At 43.1% G+C, this 20,308-nt stretch overlaps 1 protein-coding gene across 2 annotated transcripts in view; it reads right to left on the bottom strand.

The window, feature by feature from the left end:
- LOC139574046 (AF4/FMR2 family member 2-like) overlaps window positions 1-19,692 on the bottom strand; it is a 165,114-nt gene extending 145,422 nt beyond the window's left edge. Inside the window, exon 1 of one of the 2 annotated variants that reach the window (XM_071398174.1) lies at window positions 19,433-19,692. In XM_071398174.1, coding sequence (XP_071254275.1) covers window positions 19,433-19,485 — 53 coding nt within the window. In that variant the 5' untranslated portion in view covers window positions 19,486-19,692. The remainder of the gene's footprint in view (window positions 1-19,432) is intronic. The other variant, XM_071398175.1, reaches the window with a different exon arrangement.
- Between the last annotated feature and the right edge of the window lie 616 nt (window positions 19,693-20,308).

The raw sequence follows: 20,308 nt of genomic DNA, 5'->3' as shown, positions 1-20,308 counted from the left end.
GAGGTGGCTGGCAGAGATAGGAAATGAGAATGAAAATAGAGATTTCATCAACACCGTGGTGGATAAGGAGCGCTGTCTCCCTGTGTGCTTTCTCTTTGTTCGACTGGAGTTGTACTGCTAGAGGACAAGGGAGGGTCTGTAGCGACTATGTACCGGGTCACCTGTAAATCTAGCAGCCCGTGGTTTTAAAACGTGTCGTATTCTGTGATGATGGCTAACTCCTGCACTCTAAAGCGATGCCTCTGGACCCCAGCAGCTGAGTGTCATTTCAGATCCATCAGAGGAGAGACATTAACACGGAGCTGGCTGAGTCATCAAGGTGACTCTTTGTCTCTGGGCCCATTAAAAGACTTGGACAGGGGCCAAAGAACAAGAGGAGATGACCAGACCCACCCGGCCAGGAGCCTCCGGCTGTGTGTTTGTGTGTGTGTCAGCGAACACACACGCACGCATGTGTGCACACACACAAACACACACACACACGCACAACACACACCTGAACAAGCGCAAACATGTACTGGCCGGGTTGCGTTTTCTCCCCCCTATCTCTGTTTATCTCTCTGATGCTTGTTGATGCGATGTGCTGCACACTATTTATAGCTAGCAGGCCAACAGTCTTAACATTGTATTGAGCAGCTGCATATCTGCCAGGAGACGAATTAGATCAGGCAGTGGGAAAGCTCGGGCAGCCAGGCAGGGAAGCAGGGAGGCTAACAGAGCCAGCCCAGGCAGCACCACAGCTGCCCAGCCACCTGGATGGCAGGCCCCTCGTACAGACCCGGGTCATGGGCAGTGCAGCCTCACTGAGATCATGTGGTGTGACGCAGAAGATCCAGAGCCAGGCGCTGAGCTGACACTATAGTCCTGACCTTCCTCTGCTCTGCTCTGCTCTGGCAATGAGAGGGAAGAGAAGCTCTTCCCTGGAGGAATAGGCAGAGACAGGCTGGAGATAACAATAGCAGCACAATGCAAAAATGTACAAATGAGCGTGGCAACATCTCTCTGAGCTGAGCTGATCGTCCTCTGCGATAGCGCTGCTACAGAGTTGAACACTCCCCTCCTGGCTACAAATGGAAATGGCACAATTAAAGTACTGATTAAGTTAATGATGCTCACTATGCTTACACGTTGTTTGAGGAAGCTAATTAACTAAACCACCTTGAAGTGGAAACTGAAGTGAAACTCACAGACAGTCCGGACTAAAAACGACCGTAGGAGGAATAAGGATTTTATAACATTTTAGTGCCAGAGGTAGATAGAGCTGGATGATGAAAAGAGGGATATGTTTCTGTCCCACTTGTGATCCTAGTCACTGTCAGACAATGACACATAATCATCCCAAGCCTCATTCATCCACCCATTTTGCCCAAAAATATAATATGAATATTGTTTTAGTGTGGTGTCTTGGCATGCATGTCTTGGGTTGCATGGATGGAAGACTCTTGTGTTCTTTCTTTGAAATCACACAATCTCCTTGGCGACACATAGCCCTAATCGTAATCTGTTTGAAGATTAGCTTTCACAGATTAATACACCACACTGTGAGTGACAAAGGTTGTCCCTGTTAAACTGAGCTCTGTGATGCAGCCTCCTTCACCCCTCCTTCCTTACTCAGTATCCATGATGCTGCCTTCTGCTTTTGAAGACTCCTTTTGAAAGCGGGCGCCTGTTTCCATAAAGTCCTGCCGAGCAGGACAGTCCTTTGAATGACACTAGAAACGTCACTTGCCCCTCTCTTCCTACCACAAAAGCATACATTTTTAGAAATTCATTGGTTGCTCCTCTTTATTATTTTCCCTGCTGTACATTACATCAGCATGCTAAAAAGCAAATGAGCTTAAGTGCATTCACAAGGAAACAAAGACATGAAACTAGAGGGACTTGTCAAATGTTTGAGGAGGCTGATTCATTTGATGAGGAGGAGTCATTGGCATGGTAAAGATGAGATGATTCTGAATTTTGCTCTGTTGTTGATGTTTTCACTTTGTCTCACACACTGAACATCAATAATTACTGTATCAGCATGTAGATATGATCTTGGAGGGAAGCCAAGCGAAAGAGGTTGTGGGTTTATATACTAGATGGACTTAATCTCAGTGCCTGATTTTATTTTGTGTGTGGGGTTGGCGTAATCTGGTGATTTCAGAGCAGTGATGGCCATAAACTCATGATGAACACTGATAATAAACAGCCTAAGCTTGTTTTTACTATCCTGTTTCTCTCGCAGGACAGACAAAAACAAAGGAATCTGCCCTGTGAGAGGAGTCACAGATGAAACATTAAAACGAAACAACAGGGGGGAACTCCACAGGGACAGCTCTGTCAAATTCAATCATCCTCCACCCAACTGAACTGCTGCTCTGATAATCACGTTTAAGGATGCTTAGGGGTCCCCTTTCTAATTCAAGCCAACATGCTGAGGAGCAAATCTGTGGTTCATCAGGAGCAATATCCTCCCGGACTATAAACCTGCTCTTCTGCCTCAGCCCTCAGCCACAAGCCCGCCAGCACACAGCAGTCAACATACACAGTAACAAAATACAAGGTTATCGTTGGAAGAGGAGGAGAGGCGATCGCCTCCATATAGATAAACACAGGTCCATCTGTTGCTCTTCCACCACGCCTCTTCTTCTCTCAAGATGAAACGAGTATATTCATTCTCTTTTACATGCTCTGGGTTTTAGATGAGGCTCCGTCCTGCTGTGCTAAAAGCCACTAAATCACATAACGACTGGGAAGAATGAGAGCACATGTAGTCTATATATTGGAGGAAAATCTTTAAAGAGGGACTGAACGCACTGATTCCGCATGTGTTTCTCTGTTGCACATTAAGAAAAACAATATTTCATTCTTTGGGGTGTGGTTCGATGTGGCAGTTACATATGATTGTCCCCGATGAGACACCATAAGAACAAAGCCAGTATCCCTTCCTCAAAAATGTCAGAATGAATCTAAGACTCAAGGAATCTGTGATTCATTTAGATGTTTTTTCCGAGGAGGTTTTAGCTAGCTAAGGTGGCTGGTGCAGTATTTCTCAAGTAAAAAAAATGTGTGACGTGTTGTCTTATGTAAACAGTCCAATCCGATCCCCTGCGCTGCTGGGCAGTCTGTATCTCTGTCTGTGTGTTCTGTGGTAGGACTGGACAGAGTGCAATCAGCGCAGCTGTGTAAGTGGGCAAGTGAGCATTGTCGAAATCAAAACCCAACCCTCAAGTCATAACAAAATCACTAACAAAACTCAGTTTTGGATGAGACTGACATCATGACCAAAATTATCCTATTTATATTTTGTTGTCAATTTGGACACTAGAATAAATGTTTCTGACTAATATCGATGCCACATAGGCTGATTAAAACTAGAGAAGTTGTTTATTGTCTTCAATAAACATCAAATAAAGCATCGGACTTACTAGCAATAATATTTCATTGTCCGGCTTATGTGTGAAAAACTGAGCAGAGAGAAAGCGATAGAAATGTGATCTTTATTTCCACCTTATCCAAAGCGTTTGATATACCCTCCTGGGCTGCATGTACTTTGCACTATTTACAGACATTAATTGACATTTAAGGTTATGATAATATCCTTTGACAGGGGTAAACAAACCCATCTAAACCCTCTATAGCCTCTATAATATCATGATCTGACAACAGCATGACTCTTAATGATGGTGAGTACTAAACAAAGCGGAGGGCCTGATTATATGTAGCATCACACAGACAGCCAGGCAGCACTCTCTTTCCTCTTCATCTCAACTCTTCACATGCGATGGCTTACTTATTTAAAGCTCTCACTGTGTGTTAAATGTCTGGACCGGGGAGTGACGAGATCCCCACTGCTTCTAACAGCTCCAGTCACACACACTCACAGACTCACACTGAGAGACAAAGGGAAGAGGAGGAGGAGAGAAACAACACAGATGACGAGTGAGATGAAGACATCTTCCCTTCTCCTGTGACAGGGACAAGCCCCCCTCAAAGTCACACCAATCAGTATCATCAATATTGCATCAATCATGGAAAATACATTTTAAGGCAAAATGGTAAAACACTCTGGTGCCAGGTTTTAGGCTAGTGCCACTGCCAACAATAAGCTATCAAACCACACAAACAATGTATGGAAGACATTTAACTGGTGAAAATAATGTACTATTTTATCAGTGCAGTGTCAATGCTGTTTTATCCACCCTAAGACGAAGCAGAAGAGACAGAGCAGAGTGTCAGGCAGACAGGGTCTCCTCTCCTCTTTCTCTCATTCCCATGCATGTCGGATGAGCATGCTCCAGAGACTGGCCACTCTCTCTCCTCACACACTGTCTCTGTGTTTGGCCTCACAAAGAGCCCCAGTCTCACCCCGCAGCGCTCCACAGCCCTCCGCTCTCTCCGCTCACTGAGAGAGAACGTAATCAAGCACTCCACAAACACCCCCACAGCAGAAGGTGTATCATTTTTGCAGGCCATTTAGCACTAACAACAAGCCCCTCTTATATATGTCGCCACGACAAATGGAGCAGAGACGAGGGAAAAAAGGAACTAACACCTAGCACCTCTTAACACCAGTCTGGTTGAGCCATGTTAGCTTCTCTCTATTAGACACATCACTGCCCACTACAGTCAACAACATCTCTCAAACAAATTAGACACCACCCACATCCACGCCAGGCAAACACATTACACACACCATGCACTCATGCATGACATGCTCTGACACCATCAGATAAGAGGGGCAGTGATCTGGGTGCGTGGAAAGCTCCTCCACCTCTCAGAAAGGTCACGGAAGCCGCGGTGGTCAGACATGGTGGTGCGTTGTGGGTTTTTCCGCTCGATGGATTGCGCCCGCTGTCTCCCTCAAGTCCCCTCTCAACTGGGGTCAGTGGCTCCATTCAAGCGTCTGACCTTCCAATCGCTGTCTGTCAGAGACCACTGGATCCATCTCCCTGCTCCCCATTCAATACTAATTACATTTCTATACACTGCATATGTCTACATTCATCCTGTACAAATACCCAGAGCGTACATGCATAGTTGGAGTCCATTGATTTTCCAATAAAATCAACATTATCAAAATAATAAAATTGCCTTTTAGTCTCCTCTGCCATTTCAGGCCGGCACAGCGGCGACCGATAGCTTGATGCCAAGCGGTTGGAGAAGCAGTGCATAATTTAGCAAAGCGGCACCTTTGGTCGATTTGCCTCTGTGTGTACTTCGTTGTTATTCTCCTCTGTAAGTCTGTAAGCATGAATATACTGAGGTAATACAGATACTTTACAAAAAGACTGTTGTTGCCTCTAAACCAGACGAGCTTCAAAGCCTAGATTGCGGTCCTTTATTGAGGAAAAGAAAAGGTATTGAAATGTTGCAACTAGAGCTACAGTATGTGGCTTGGTCTGCTAAATGGCCTTCCTCAGGGATAGGGCAGACAGAAAAAGTATTGACATTTTTGAAAAGGAACTATGTGACTGGCTCTCTTGTTGAAGAAAGTAAGCAATCTTTTAACTTGTGTCAGAACTCGGAGGTGACTGAGAACTCAAGGTAGCATGTGAAATTTATAGGAACACATGACATTTGGTGTCAAATGAAAGCTCAGAGTCTATTTTTTTTATTAAGGCATATATACATTTTCCCACCATATTGCATCCTACAATTAGGAAAAAGCTAAGGCTTTAGTGTCTGATCAAACAGATGGAAAAGTGATCTTAGAAAACGTCGACCAGAAAAAGTCTTAAAAGCTATTAGAAATACATTAAAACAAAACAATAATGTCAAAGACCATTTCCAAATAATATCAACATGTTTATTTAATTTTGCAGAATTATTGCCTAGTGTCTTGTCATTCTGTTCCCCCTACATATTTGTAAGATTATTTCTAATTTCTCTCCCTCAGGAGGAAGGAGGATAATAAAAATTAGTTATAAGTTAGTTATAATTAGTTATAGTGTTTTTACTGATAACAATTTTGTTTATTTCTCTCTCTCTCTCCATGTCCTGTCCTTGTGCTTGTCTCCACCCCCCTCCAGGAGTCGACCATCTTTCTCATTATCCCCAGTGTATTTATACCTGTGTTCTCTGTTTGTCTGTTGTCAGTTCGTATTGTTTTGTCAAGCCTACCAGTGGTTTATTCCGTGCTCCTTTCTGTCTCTAGCTTTCCCGGTTTTTGACCATTCTGCCTGCCCTGACCTTGAGCCTGCCTGTCGTTCTGCCCCTGTCGGATTCTGCTCTGGACTACTGACATTTGCCTGCCCTTAACCTGTCGTTTGCCTGCCCCCCTGTTTTTGTAAACAAGTCTTCTCCTGAGCCTTGACACTCCAGTTAATGTCACCTTTCCCAGCTCTTACTATCACCTATCCATGAGCCCTCTCTTTCCATTTACTGCAACCAGCATACTCAACCACTGAGCACTAAAACGTCCACGGATGTGAAATTTGGTCAGTCTAAATATAAACCAATCATATACGTCTATGTTTCACAAGTTTGGACAGCACATTACAGTACAGTACAGTAAAAAAAAAGTTGAGTATACTGTAGGTCAGTACAGTACTTCTTCTGTACAATAGAGCACACTACAGTATAATGCACTGTATTGTACCGAACTGAATTGAACTGTACTCTACTGTATTGAACTCTACTCTAAAATGTTCAGTAGAAATTGTTGAAAGTAGTCCTTGTGCATAAAGTTGTATGGTTTGTTTAACTTTGCAATCAATGTTTTTTGTTTGACATACATTTTAAGGTGAAAAATCAGTCTCAGCATCATTCTGTTAAAATGGAATTGCACATACTCTTGAATGCTATACAGCCAAAAATGCAATCTTTTGATAAAATAATGAATCCAATCATAAATTGTTCATAGGTTAAACTGCCTCCCAAACTGGTCTCTCTTACATGCTATGGCAACAATGTGGGGCTGGAGGGGAGGCCAGTAGAGGGGTGGCAGATAGAGGTGAGCTATGTTAGACATAAGTGTGTGTTGATGTGTTGTATGGAGGGAGGGGTGTGTGCGTGCGTGCGTGCGTGTGTGTTAATACTAGCAAGGGAGCCAGTGCTAGCCCCCCTGGCAGCCAGAGGTGCAGCGGTGTGAGACCGCAGGCTGCCATGGCCGTGCACACGCCTGCCAGCCCCCTGTTATCTGCAGCCACAGAGCCACCAGAGCCACCAGGACGCGACCTGGAACTACGCCACAGAGGGGACTGGGAAGAGACTCGCTCCCAGAAACCTGGATGAGGGGGAGCTGTGACACACACCGGCCCAAAACACACAGACCTAACCAATCATATATCACTTTACTAAGCTTCTAAACACACTTTCCACCAAACAGCACACACATACTGCCAATGGCATAGATAGTAAGTGACATCATGGAATAAGGAGAATTATAATGATGGGAATATGATAATAATGTTTATCCCAAAATATCATTAAATAATCTGTTTTGCTAAATGTATGATTTAAAAAAAATAATCTCTCTTGTTGTAACCAATTAAGATGCTGGTGATTAGCTACAGCTCAGCCAGCCAATGAATACCTAATGACTTGAGACAAGTCTAATGTTTCTGCTATCATAGCCTGGGATCAGTAACAATATGGAATTGATGTGTTCAACTACACTAACCGCCATACTACTGAAGTTAATTCAATATAAGAAATCACACTTGACCAGCGCACCCAGAGAGTCATAATCCATAAACGATGCCGTTATTGCCAAAACCACTCCGCTGCGGCCCCAGTTAACTGGTTGTCTGTCTGTTTTTTAGGAGAGGCAGCAGAGAGGCAGTAGCCATTCTTTTGTTCTAATTGATTTCCCGGTTACTGGAATCTTAGTCAGGATCAGCAGAAGCCGGCTGTGTCTAATATGACCGTAATGAAACTGAACAATGTTAATTGGGAGCACAAACCTGCTCTCGGCCAATCAATGAACACAGAGAGGCTGGGTCATTGTCCCAACACACTCGCTGCTTCCTGTGTGCCATGGACACTTCCTGTAAAGATTTCTCATGCTGCCAGACCAGAAATGCCTTACTCCTCTGCTTTTCATTGACCCAGTCAATGCTTTTCTCTGTTTCTCTTTTCTCTGCATTCGTGAAAGTGGTTTCTCTGTATCAAGCCAACTGAGGACAAACTTGGTGTCAAACAAAGTGTGCTATTGCTAATGTTAGTGTACGTTTGAAGCATGTTGACTTGATCTATTCTAGACAGGTCATACAGCGAAAGGAGAATTTATACACTATATATACAAAAGTATGTGGACACTCCTTCAAATTAGTGGATTCGGATATTTCAGCGACACCCATTGGTGACAGGTGTATACAATTGGTGACAGCATTGGTGACAGCACACATCCATGCAATCTCCATAGACAAACATTGGCAAAAGAATGGCCTTACTGAAGAGCACAGTGACTTTCAATGTAGCACCGTCATAGGATCCCACCTTTCCAACAAGTCAGTTCGTCAAATTTCTGCCCTGCTAGAGCTGCCCCGGGCAACTGTAAGTGCTGTTATTGTGAAATGGAAACGTCTAGGAGCAACAACGGCTCAGCCGCGAAGTGGTAGGCCACACAAGCTCACAGAACGGGACCGCTGAGTGCTGAAGCGCATAGCAAGTAAAAATCGTCTGTCCTCAGTTGCAACACTCACTATCAAGTTCCAAACTGCCTCTGGAAGCAACGTCAGCACAAGAACTGTTCGTTGGGAGCTTTATGTAATGGGTTTCCATGGCCGAGCAGTCGCACACAAGCCTAAGATCACCATGATCACCAAGAAAAACTTGACTGGCCTGCACAGAGCCCTGACCTCAACCCCATCGAACACCTTTGGGATGAATTGGAACACTGACTGTGAGACAGGCCTAATTGCCCAACATCAATGCCTAACCTCACTAATGGTGTTGTGGCTGAATAGAAGCAAGTCCCTGTAGCAATGTTACAATGGAAAGTGGAAAGTCTTAACCAGAAGAGTGGAGGCTGTTATAGCAGCAAAGGGGGGACCAACTCCAAATTAATGCCCATGATTTATGAATGAGATGTTCGACGAGCAGGTGTCCACCTCATTTTGGTAATGTAGTGAATGTGGTCATATGGCGTTTGTCCCGCTTCCATCGTGGACTTCCTAGCGTTATGTGGGGCCACCATTGTCTCCTAGCGGCGTTTTGATATTGAGCATCCAAACAGCTGTGGGAAGCAGCAGCAGACGTAAGACATCACAACTGCTTCACCCGCAACGCCTCCCAGAAACCATTCCCCTGTCAACTCCCCAGACGTCCGCTGGAGAGAAGCTTTACCTCTTTAATTAAAATCGTTTGTAATTAGTCACAGTCCGTCAGCAAACAAGAGCGACAGAGAGCTGCAGGCATTCCAGGGTGTGTATAATCTGGGAGCCAAAGCCTACACAATACCAGGAACAGCCAGAAGAACACATCCCACTCTCCATCCCCAGCAAGAAAAAAAGAGAGTTTAGAAAACTTCAAATCAATTCAAGGTTAGCAGTGGGATCTTCTTGCTTTTGTGTCAGGAAAACAGACTTCTGTCTCTTTAGGCACATGACAAACGGGATTTGGAGGTAATAAGATTCATGAATTGTATAGGCCATTTGCTTTTTTTATGAAGGTCTCTTTTAGAGAGAAAGAGAAAGAGAGACAGAGTGCATTCTGGAGCCAGTGTGTGAGGATGGTAATTCGAAGATACAATATTATGAACACCGCCAGTCTTTTTTGCACCTAACTGCTTTTGATAGCAAATGAATTAATGAAGCTTTAAATGACAGCAGGAGTGGATCAGTGTGACAGTGACAGAGAGACAGCGTAAGAAAAAGAGAGAGGGAGGTAGCACATATGAGGAGAAGAGAGGGAAGGAAAGGGAGGGAGAGAAAGAGAGAGAGATAAAGGTAAAAAGAGAAAGAGAAGGAGGGGAGGAGTTGAGTATGGAGAGACGGTGGCATATTATGGCTTAATGGCTGCAGAATAATGGTAATTTCACTACTCTCTCCAGTGGCTCGGACTGTGCTAATGGCTTCATTAACACTCACACACTCTGGCGGGCAATAGAGGACAATGTCACATCCATCTTTGTCACATCACAATAAAGCTGGTTAAATACAACTCTGCTGTGTGTCCGGCTCGGGAGGAAGACAGAAATTAGAGCAGAGATGAATAGCAAAATATCAATGAGGGTGTGGCCACAAACATGCACTACACACTTCCTCTGGTCTTGTCAACTAGCAGGCCACTCAACAAAAAAATGTCAAATTGATTTCTAACAGGTATGTTGTTCACACTTAGAGTAATACGTCAATGCCATGAGATCTGTGAAAAGGCATGCTGGGAAAACAGAAACATGCCATAAATCACCAACGCCAGGCCCCCGTGAAGTGGCCATCACTCCTCAATTGATGACGTTTTCCTCCCGGCATTTGCTTGTTGACTTCCCTCCCAGCCCAGCTACCGATTCCTGGGTCTCTCTCAGTCTTCACAGCCACACAGGCCTTTTAGCTAGAAATCCCTGCGGCACTTTTTCACTAAAAGGTTTGATTTTTCACACAGGGAGAAGGCGGCGAGGAATCCCACTAGGTTCAGATAATGCGAAGAGCTTCAGGGAATTCTACAAGAGCTTCAAGTAAAAGACAAATAATAAAGAAGTACTAATGTGATGCTAAAGTCTGCCTCTTTACTGTGAAAACATTGCTGTGAGCCAGAGGAACAGAATTACAGCGGCGGGGCTGAAATAAAAAAGCTAATATATTTATGCTAAGTTGTTAAGTTGTCAACCTTGACACCACCCTTTACGTTCAGACATATTGCACAGAGAAAGGCACAGCTGACTTACTGTTACTAACAGTTAGACAGCAGCGTAAACTAGACCAGCCACTGCTATAGGCCCCCACAGTATCAAAAGTTAATCTGTCTCCTTCACTAAGGCATGGCTGAAACATTAGCCATGATGATAACGTTAGTGGTCTGGGAGGTCCACACACGCTTCACACACACTTCACGTGCTAGCCCGTCATCCCGTGTCAACTTGGATGCATCTGTAACGGCTTGAGGGGACAAAAGAGAAGAAGAAGAAGAAAATGCAAGAGGAAGCTCCGAAGATTAGGCTATGTGTCGTAAAAGACCAACATCCACCTGCCTAGAGCGTTGCATGTCAATGAAGGCTTTGGCTTATATTCTTCCGTGTTTATTTCGTATTTCGGTTCATGACAACAATGGATGTGTCACAAACACTTCCATTATAAAGAGGCTAGGCTGTGATTCATTGCTGTTTATTTATGCATGAATATGTATTACAAAACCATGGCAGCCTGTGACATTTCTCTACCTTGGAGTGAATGTGTGGCAGCAACGGCTGCTAACTATGCCGACACAAAGGAACACAGCGTTTGAAGTTTGAGAGAAATAACAGACGATTCTATGAATATCTCACGTATTCCAGGTCTGACAGCTCTGAAGCACAGGGATCTATAATGGCAAAAGCAATAGCTCTATTTTGCTGAATTTATCACAGTGATTCAATTCAAGGGCAATTGGAAATACTTTATCAAAGGGGAGCTATGTGAAAACTCCACAGTATAGTGTTATTCTCCTCCAGCAACTAACCTTGTAGAATCACCTAAGTCTTCCCAGCATGAGATGTGTTTTCTTTGGGGTTTTTAGTGTGGCGAGGGGTGTTACTAAACTAAACAAACTGCCTGACTTAATTGGGGTTTTACCCAGATCCCCATTCTCTCCACTGTGATATTAGGAAAATAACTCCCAAAAGAGCATAAAAGCTACAATGACATTATCCAGAGAAAAGTGTTTCATCTGGCAATGAGCTAATAACAGAGGACTAATATGAATGACAAAAGTATTAGAAGTCTACTTTGATAGCTTATGTTTAACGGCATAGTAATATCCATAAAATCTATTGTCCCAAATTGTGTGGAAAAAACATATTTAATTCCCAAGTTAATCCATTGAGTAGGCATTTCAAATGTTTTGAAGCAGAATACATTGTGTTAATCTCGTAACAGGCAAATTACTTATTATTACAATTTCAAATACCAATTGAGTGCAATAAGTTATTTCATATCTTACATAATGACAAAAGCAGAAATGCATTGTGTTATGTATTATGCCCCGTGGTTTGTATACTCTACCATTGCATTTGTTTTAAGTGAGTCTCAGTCTCAAACCTCAACCTACTCAGAGTGGCTCCCATCAAAATGTCCCAATCACCAGGTGACTGTATATCTCCTCTACAGATAACAGCAGCCTGTTCCTCCCCATGTTATTCCTTTTGTTGCTCACTACACTTAACAACACAGGGACTTTAAAAGAGCAGATACAGTAGCTCTTTATATTCAAGTCATTTTGGATGTTATTCTTCCTTTATCTATTTTTTGGTGGTAAGGCAGATGTGCATTGTGGAGTGATCTTTATCAGACAGTAAAAGCCACTGGGACTGTCATTTCCCTGGTCTGCACTGCACTGGGCTGCTCTGAAGATGACAGTAATGTCACACAGCAGCCTCTTCTGTCACACACACTAGCCTAGCGACAGCAAATAGGTACATCTGCTTTTCTTCTCACTGCTTTTCTGTGTATGCTGAGTGCAATGTACTCTGGCATGATACAACAACAATGCATAGGGGCAGAGGCGTCATAAGGGCACGTGCCCCCTAAGATTTTTCCTGTAAAAAAATATAAATAATGTTTAGCTAGCCCAGATAGGTTCCCAATCTCCCATCCTAATAACTAGCTGCCAAGAAGCCATTTCAGGCTATCAATCAAGTTAGAGTAGCTAGCTGTTCTAACTATCTTACCTGGCATACCTGCTGGCAAGGGTGGTAGAGTTTAGAAAAGCAAGCAATAACTAAATGTACTGAATAAGACCTCACATTCCTTTCAATCTTTTACCCAGATTTTAGCAGAGATGCAAAAAAAGCATATTCAGTCAGGAGGATGCAGACAGCTCAAGAGGCACAGTATGCTTCGATATGCATAAAAATACATAGAATTAAGCATAATGATTTTGGCTCTAGATTGCAGGAGAAAAGCTGTTTCGGGTGTTTGAAGAATTCAAAATTCTCCGCCTCCGGACCACCCCCCAGTCATCCTCACGTACTTTTTGCCCCATCAGATTTTTGGGGTGCATGGGGAATATTGAAAATACTGTGTAACACACAATTACATTACAACACTGAATAAACCGTACCTGAACAGACAATGAATAGCATTGGTACTGAATAGTAGCACTGACAAAGGGGAACACAAATTATACACCTTGGTAAAATGGTACACATAATTATAATTAAGACAGTCTGAGCACTAGGTAAATAAAGGATGATTTGAAGGGCCTGGGTAAAAGTGGAAAGCCTGGTGATGTGTCTCTTGCTGCCAAGGTGTTTGGTGTGCAGAGCTTTAGCAGTTCTCACTGCTCCTCTGTCTGTCTCCCCAAACAAACAAGGTGTGATTCATTCACAGGCAGCCAGACACCAGGCTTCCTTTGTGCTCTCTGCCGGAGTGGAGAGGGCCTGCAAATATATTCCACTAGCTACCTCTCCCTTTTTCTACAGTGACGAGGAGGATGGGGGGAGGAAGTTACTTGCATTCAGTATGTGTGAATACTCTACGATCATAAACTGTACTAGCTCATTCATAATTAAATGTAGATTAATAATATTATATTGTAACTTATTGTGTTGCACCCTATAAAAGCAAAGCAGCTGTGTGATGATAAAGTCTAGAGGGAGTTGACATACAGTATTAGTAAACCTGTGTTCTATACAGCTCATTACATTGTACAATGTTGGCCGGTCACTTATCCAGCATGTCAATTCCGAGCCTATTCAGAACGGCTTCACAAAGCAAACAGTGAAATAATGTCACAACAAGCTCAGTTCTCTGGCAGAAGAGACAAATACCGTTGCTTATTCCAAATGGCCATGAATAGTATGTTCACTTGAAAGAATTTGCCATTTCCTTTGGCTTACACTGGACCAATCACGAAAGGTCATCCTAAAACAAACTGATTTACCATGAGAGAAAAAAGATCTCGACCATTCCTCGCCTGGCTCCACTGAATCATCTTATTTGTCATACACTGCTTTCAATGGAGGCACTGACCTTTGAAGTTGGAAAGTAAATTGCTCAGTGGCAGTAAGGCATGCTATTAACTCGGAGGTACTCAAGCTATAGCCCGACCAATCAGGTGACGATACAACACGGCAGCCTTGACGAGGACCCGTGCTCAAATTTATTTGCTTGTAGATTTCAATTATTTTCACCAGGCAAATGTTTTTAGCTTGTTTAATTCAATTATCGTTTGAATGGTTATCTCAGAAGTGGGTTTATTCCACCAAGTTAATACAACCTTGGCAGCTGATGAGAGAAAATGTCAGAGCTGTTAGTTTCATTACTGCTTTGCTCTAATGAACCTGTTTAACTTCTCTAACACTTACTGTTCTGGGAACTGTTAAAATGTTCTAGGTTTTGGTGGTAGAGGCTTAATAACAACAGAATGAATGAAGTGTCAACTAAATATGTGAAAGTCCACGGGGACGTCAAAAGCCGATACAAACAGAGAAAATACAGCACATAATAAAGCAGCATTTCTCCCCAAAGAACAGCTAGTGCTTAGAAGGCACTCAAATTTTCACTCAAGTCCTATCAGCTGGAATTCAATAAAACTAAATTCCCAGAGTTGATAGAGCTTTCCCCTAAGCAGGGCTTGGTGTAATAAGCTACATAGTCCTTATCCAAGAAGAACACAGTTAATAGAAAGTAACATGATGATGAACTAAGTATTAAAACATTGTAACAGATTAGAAGGAGGGTAGTGTACCAAATATTTAAAAACCAGTCTGTCCATTCAAGCGTGCATAGAGTCTTGACTCTTCTTCCCCCTTCACATGGTCTCCTCCACATTCACATTCACACCAGCCTTTCCTCTCTGCTCACATGGCGGTGTGAGAACAGTGTCAAGCCTGCTTGGCCAAGCCTGTTAAATTCCCATTTACCTCACTTTTGCCATCACTACAGTCCTTATTAATTAGTGCACTAATTAGTGCAGAGTTATGAACTGTAGAGGGTGCTAGGAGGAGTGCCTGCCAGGAATCCAGGATCTTAGATGGCTCGGGATAGCTGGTAGTGAAGGACTGGAAGTCGGGGTCTTATTTGCCTGAGCCTAGTCTTAGGGAATGCCCTCTCCTCCCCTCCAACACTGTACTGAGGAACTAATGGAGGACAGAGTAAGGCCTGATAGACTGTGACAGACAGGTGTGATGACAAAGGTAGGCACATGCTTTTTGATTGTACGATGCAGGGGTGCACGTAGTAGGGAGGAAGTGGGGGGGGGGTCTGATCCTATAGTTCTGTAGTAGGCGCCATAAGGGTACTCTCATCCGCTACGTCACACTAGACAGGCTACTAGACAGTCAAGGAGGATTATTTGTATACAATTCCTCCTCTACTGTTTTGTACTTACAGTATCTTCAATAATTTTCTCTCTCCATCACAGAAATATACACTTTCCAACACCACCACAGGCTATTTACACCCAGCCAAGGACAAAAGAGAAATCCTTTGATTGAGACACATATCAAATACTGCCGCCGCCCCCCCCCCCCCCCCCCCTCCCCGGCCTCTCCCCTCTGCCAGCTTCAGTCCAGCTCTTGGCCGAGGCCAGGTGGATATTAGTGAGGTGAGGTCTCCCAGGTCTGACAGGAAGAGCTGCTCCAGATGAACTTGTTAATTGCACACTGGACCGGAGGGCAGAAGGGCCATGATACCCTCACCTTTAGTCTCCACAGCGCATGATCACTGAGAGGCTCTGCTTTATCATTCCACAGCACTCGCTGCTCATTGGCAGATGGCAGAACGAGTCCTCGAGGCAGCGGACTTGTCAGGCAGAGCCAGGATGCCAACCACTGCGAGCCTGCACCCGTGTCACGGTGACGGAGCGTAAAGGAGGTGGACGGGCAGAGAGATGCCACCAGGCCGCCTGGCATGGCCGTCTCTTCACGCCGGGCACAAATGAGATTGGCATTGAGAGAGGCTCCTCGGGTGCACTTTATAATATGTGGCCCCCCAGCTGTGGTCTGCGCACCAGGGCGGAATGTGGTGGGTCTGCTGCAGGCCTTGAGAAAACAAAATCCCTGTGACTAAACTGCAGAAAAGGGACTGGAAGGCACAGCTTACAAAAAATGATTTTGACCAAACTGAAAAAATATAAATGTAGAACTGAGACCGGGTTATATACATCCACAGAAAGCCCAGTGTTACATACAACAACCACTGCTCTATGGGCACTATCTTATATTACAGCAATAAGACACCTATTATGTCCACACATAATAGTCATCATACTGTACACCTCACATCCACTTCTAATGTATGTATTTGCTCAAAGGTCTGAATTACACTACAGTGTACAGTGTATTTTTATCTAATAATTATGATGGTCCGTTGAACCATCTTAATAAGTCTTTATACTATTTAATTCAGAAGCGTTTTCTTTATCCATTGATATTGCCGCGCTAGCAGCATAGCTTAATCCCCCAGACACGTCGGTTCAGAATTACAGAGCTCTTGGGCCCCTTTGGTGAGAATATCAGTAGAAGTAGATTTTATTTTTCCTTCCATCCTGATTCACCAGGCAGAGACCTTGCCGGTATCACTTTACATATCCAATACCCACATAGCCTCAAAGAGACTCTCTTTTTCTATTTTCACCGTCCGGCAACGCTGCGAGGCTTTACACATTTCCAGCCAAATAAAAATGAATTATTTGGACAGCAATCCCTGCTGAGAAGTACAAGTAAAAGGGAAAATGACTATTTCACGAGAAACACTGGAGTCATAGGGTAATCCCTGGGGATCAGTCAAGTCATAATGTAGCTCGAAAATTAAAAGAGAAAGTGACAATAAATAGCTAGGCCTTATTTAAAGGGCTGAGTTAAACCCATTCCAAGGTGTGGATGTCCATAAAACAGGCTTTAGCACACATTATTTGTAGGTGTTACTTTAATGACTTCTAATTTTTCCTCACAATGCCAACAGAGTGAAGCATCGCCGTGTACAGTACAGTAGTCCAGGCATATATACCCACACACAGGCGTCAATTCCCCGTCTATCTGCTAATTCCCCCTTGAGTGACGAGAAACCATTATGGAAAGAAGGGGAGGACCATGACCTTCATCAAATGAGGTTTAACTGCTATTACTGGTGCTGAGGCCATAATATATGACTGGCTGATTGGAGCGAAGCACAACTACACCACCGGCCCTAGCCCTCCACATATCCCCAGCACCCAGCCTCATCTTTTCTCACTACTGCTGGTGTGGTGTAGTGTTGTGTGGTGGCACTCTCAGTCCGTCACTCCCTCTGTACACCCTGCTCTCTCTCTCGCCCTCTCTCTCTCTCTGGAGCTCATTTCCCACCTCACTGACTCCTTCTCACCGTGGAACTGACTGAATTTGACTTGATTATACCCAACACTTGCTCTACCTAAACCAGCATGAGAGTAATCAAATTATAATCAATATCCGTGTTGGGATATTGCCCTTGGCTTAAGAGGTGGACATGATTTCACATCACTATCACACATTCTAGTTGTGAAGCGGAAAGAAAAACCTATTTAAGAAGCCAAAGCAGTATAGTAATGGCAGGCATCAATCAATGGAAATCATCTACACTATGTGAGAGATTATACATGATGATATGTGCAAAGAAGACACGTACAGCTTTTTCTATTTCTTATTTGCTGTAATAAAAATATATGTAAACAAACATATGTCATTCGTGCCTGTCCTTCAAGCTGAATTGTGTAATACCAAGGTAGCCTCCATCAAATTATTTAACTCTTGCAGGTAGGCCTAAGGTGTGATCTGGTTATTAAACAGATCATGCTACTGTGGTCACATTGAACACACCCAACATTTACCTCCAGATCCCACCAACCATTATAAACCAACTACAGCAGCATGAAAGATTCTCAATCACTCATCATTTAGTGAAACAGCCTAGGGGATATGACATTGCAAGAAAGTGTATTTTGATGGAAAGCTGTAATTAGCTATTTGTGTATAGCTAGACATTCCATTCCAGTCTATCACTCTCAGAGATAGAGGGGAAATGAAGAGACATGATCTGAATTGAATGAATCTAAATGGAAACAACTAAACCAAAGAGGTGTCTCAAAAATCAACAAATGTAAGTATTGCAGCATCCAATGAACAAAGCAGCAATGGAAACAAACGTGATTAGCAAGCCCTGCTGGTGTGGGAATTCAACAGTCTAAATGCACAGTAGTACTTTATCAGCTATAGTAGGCCTAGTCTATTAATCTAAGATGAGAAAATAAAACAATTGATGCTGAATGTATGAATTATTCTGTGGTTTTAACTATTGTGCGAGGGAGTGGGGAGAGGAAAACTAAGAGGAGGGATGAATGAATGAATGAATGAAGTAGGAAAACAAAAAATTGTGTGGGGGGGGGGGGGGGGGGTGTAAGAATAAAATCCGGTAGGCTGTTCCCTGCTCTCATGGGTTGAGTTATCATGTTCACAGTTATTTACCTCCTACTGTCTCACCATGTGTTGGTGCTACTTCTGACAATGAATAGAACACCCCAATCTTTAGGGAATCAATGGCATTCAAATGAAAGTATACAAACATTAGTAGCACACCAATTTGAAATTAAAACATCATATGGTTAGAAATATTATTATTGCAATAGGTCAAAAAAATATATAATAATGTACATACTAGACAATGTACATGCTAGCAGAGGAAACTGAAGTGTAAGAATATGTTCAGGTAATTACTTAATTGATTAATCCTCAACCATTCTAAATCACAATCTATTTGATCCATAAAATCTATTACAAACTTTACAATAGGCCTACACAGATGCTTAAAATGTGTTTTAGAGTAAAGCATCTGACAAAGAATAGCAGGGATATTTACAAACAATAATAAGACAGACAAGGGCATTTGATTCAGTTGTCATGCAATTTATCCACAGCAGCTACATTGGCGACATCAATAAAACCCTATGAATCCCATGTTCAGGGTGAAAACTATGCAATTACGAATCAAATGATCCCGATAAATTTGAAGCTGACATACAGACATACAGTAGTATATGTAGCGCAAAACCAGCAAAGGGGCGAACTTCCCCCATTCATGAGGTGGCATTAGGTGCATAGATGTCAGTGCGCACCGAACACTTTCTACCACTACTTGTCCTACAACGCACAATATGACAATAGAGGTACCGCGTAGACACGAAGAGGGCTGTAAAATAATTAATAACAGTCATCTCTCACTTTAATGCGTTCCGAGAAGGAATGCGAGCATTCCAGGAGCCCAACGCCAAAAGCCGGGCGCATCGATGTTCAGTTCCCAGCATCAAACAAAGACGTTAAACATAACGGAAATAAAAAATATACACTTGTACGTACCACTGTTGCTCCAGTTCCCAGTCCCTAAAGAAGTCAAACTCGAATAGGTCCATGGTTGGTCCCAGTTGTCTGATTCAGGAAGGAACCGGTGCCTGCTCAACGTATGCGTCAGTCTACATACATCAATTCTATGTGGATCTGCTAACTGTAACTAGATGTACTGTACTGTACCGTGGTCTCGCTGGCGAACTGGCATACAGTACACACACAGCCAGGAAAACGCGACTGCCTCCCCTGCCTGCCTCGCGTCTCCACAGTGAACAGAAGGCGGAGCTTGACAGGCAGAAGCGGCGACATGAAGCCCGGGTACACCAAATTGAGGTATTCGGTTTATCATTTCCAATTAGCTGAAATTATATTTGCCCCACCCATTTTAGTTGTCAAAGTCAGCTGTCAAAAATAACTTCAGATGTAATAAAAAATAAATACATTTAAAAAAGCCAATAGTAAATAGGCCAATGAGGAAAACAAACACTATTTTATACAGGTTATAATAAAGTTATAACCCCTTTAGAAATGATGATCAGATTATGCATTTTCAAGCAGTGGGTGTGATAATTGTGCATTACCATGCATTAGCATTATTCACAATAGTTGTTGACTGAAGATCATTTTACTACTGACTGATCATAGATTAGGGCAAGTTCAGGAGTTGTGTTTAGTGTCTATGACCCATATTGACTTTGTAAATGGGTGTTGTTGACAACACTGTGACCCATTGGGCCCTACAGCCTCACACAGAGGTGCTATAAATCATGGAGTTTCACAGTAAATGGTGATATGTTCGAGACATGTGATAGCATTTCATATTTTTATCGAGCCAATTGCTTTCATCAATCTCAGGTGTAATCATAACAATGAAAAGAGGTATGATAT

This window comes from Salvelinus alpinus, chromosome 4 (assembly GCF_045679555.1).
Source record: "Salvelinus alpinus chromosome 4, SLU_Salpinus.1, whole genome shotgun sequence".
Lineage (NCBI taxonomy): Eukaryota > Metazoa > Chordata > Actinopteri > Salmoniformes > Salmonidae > Salvelinus > Salvelinus alpinus.
This window is presented reverse-complemented; position numbering and strand designations above follow the sequence as displayed.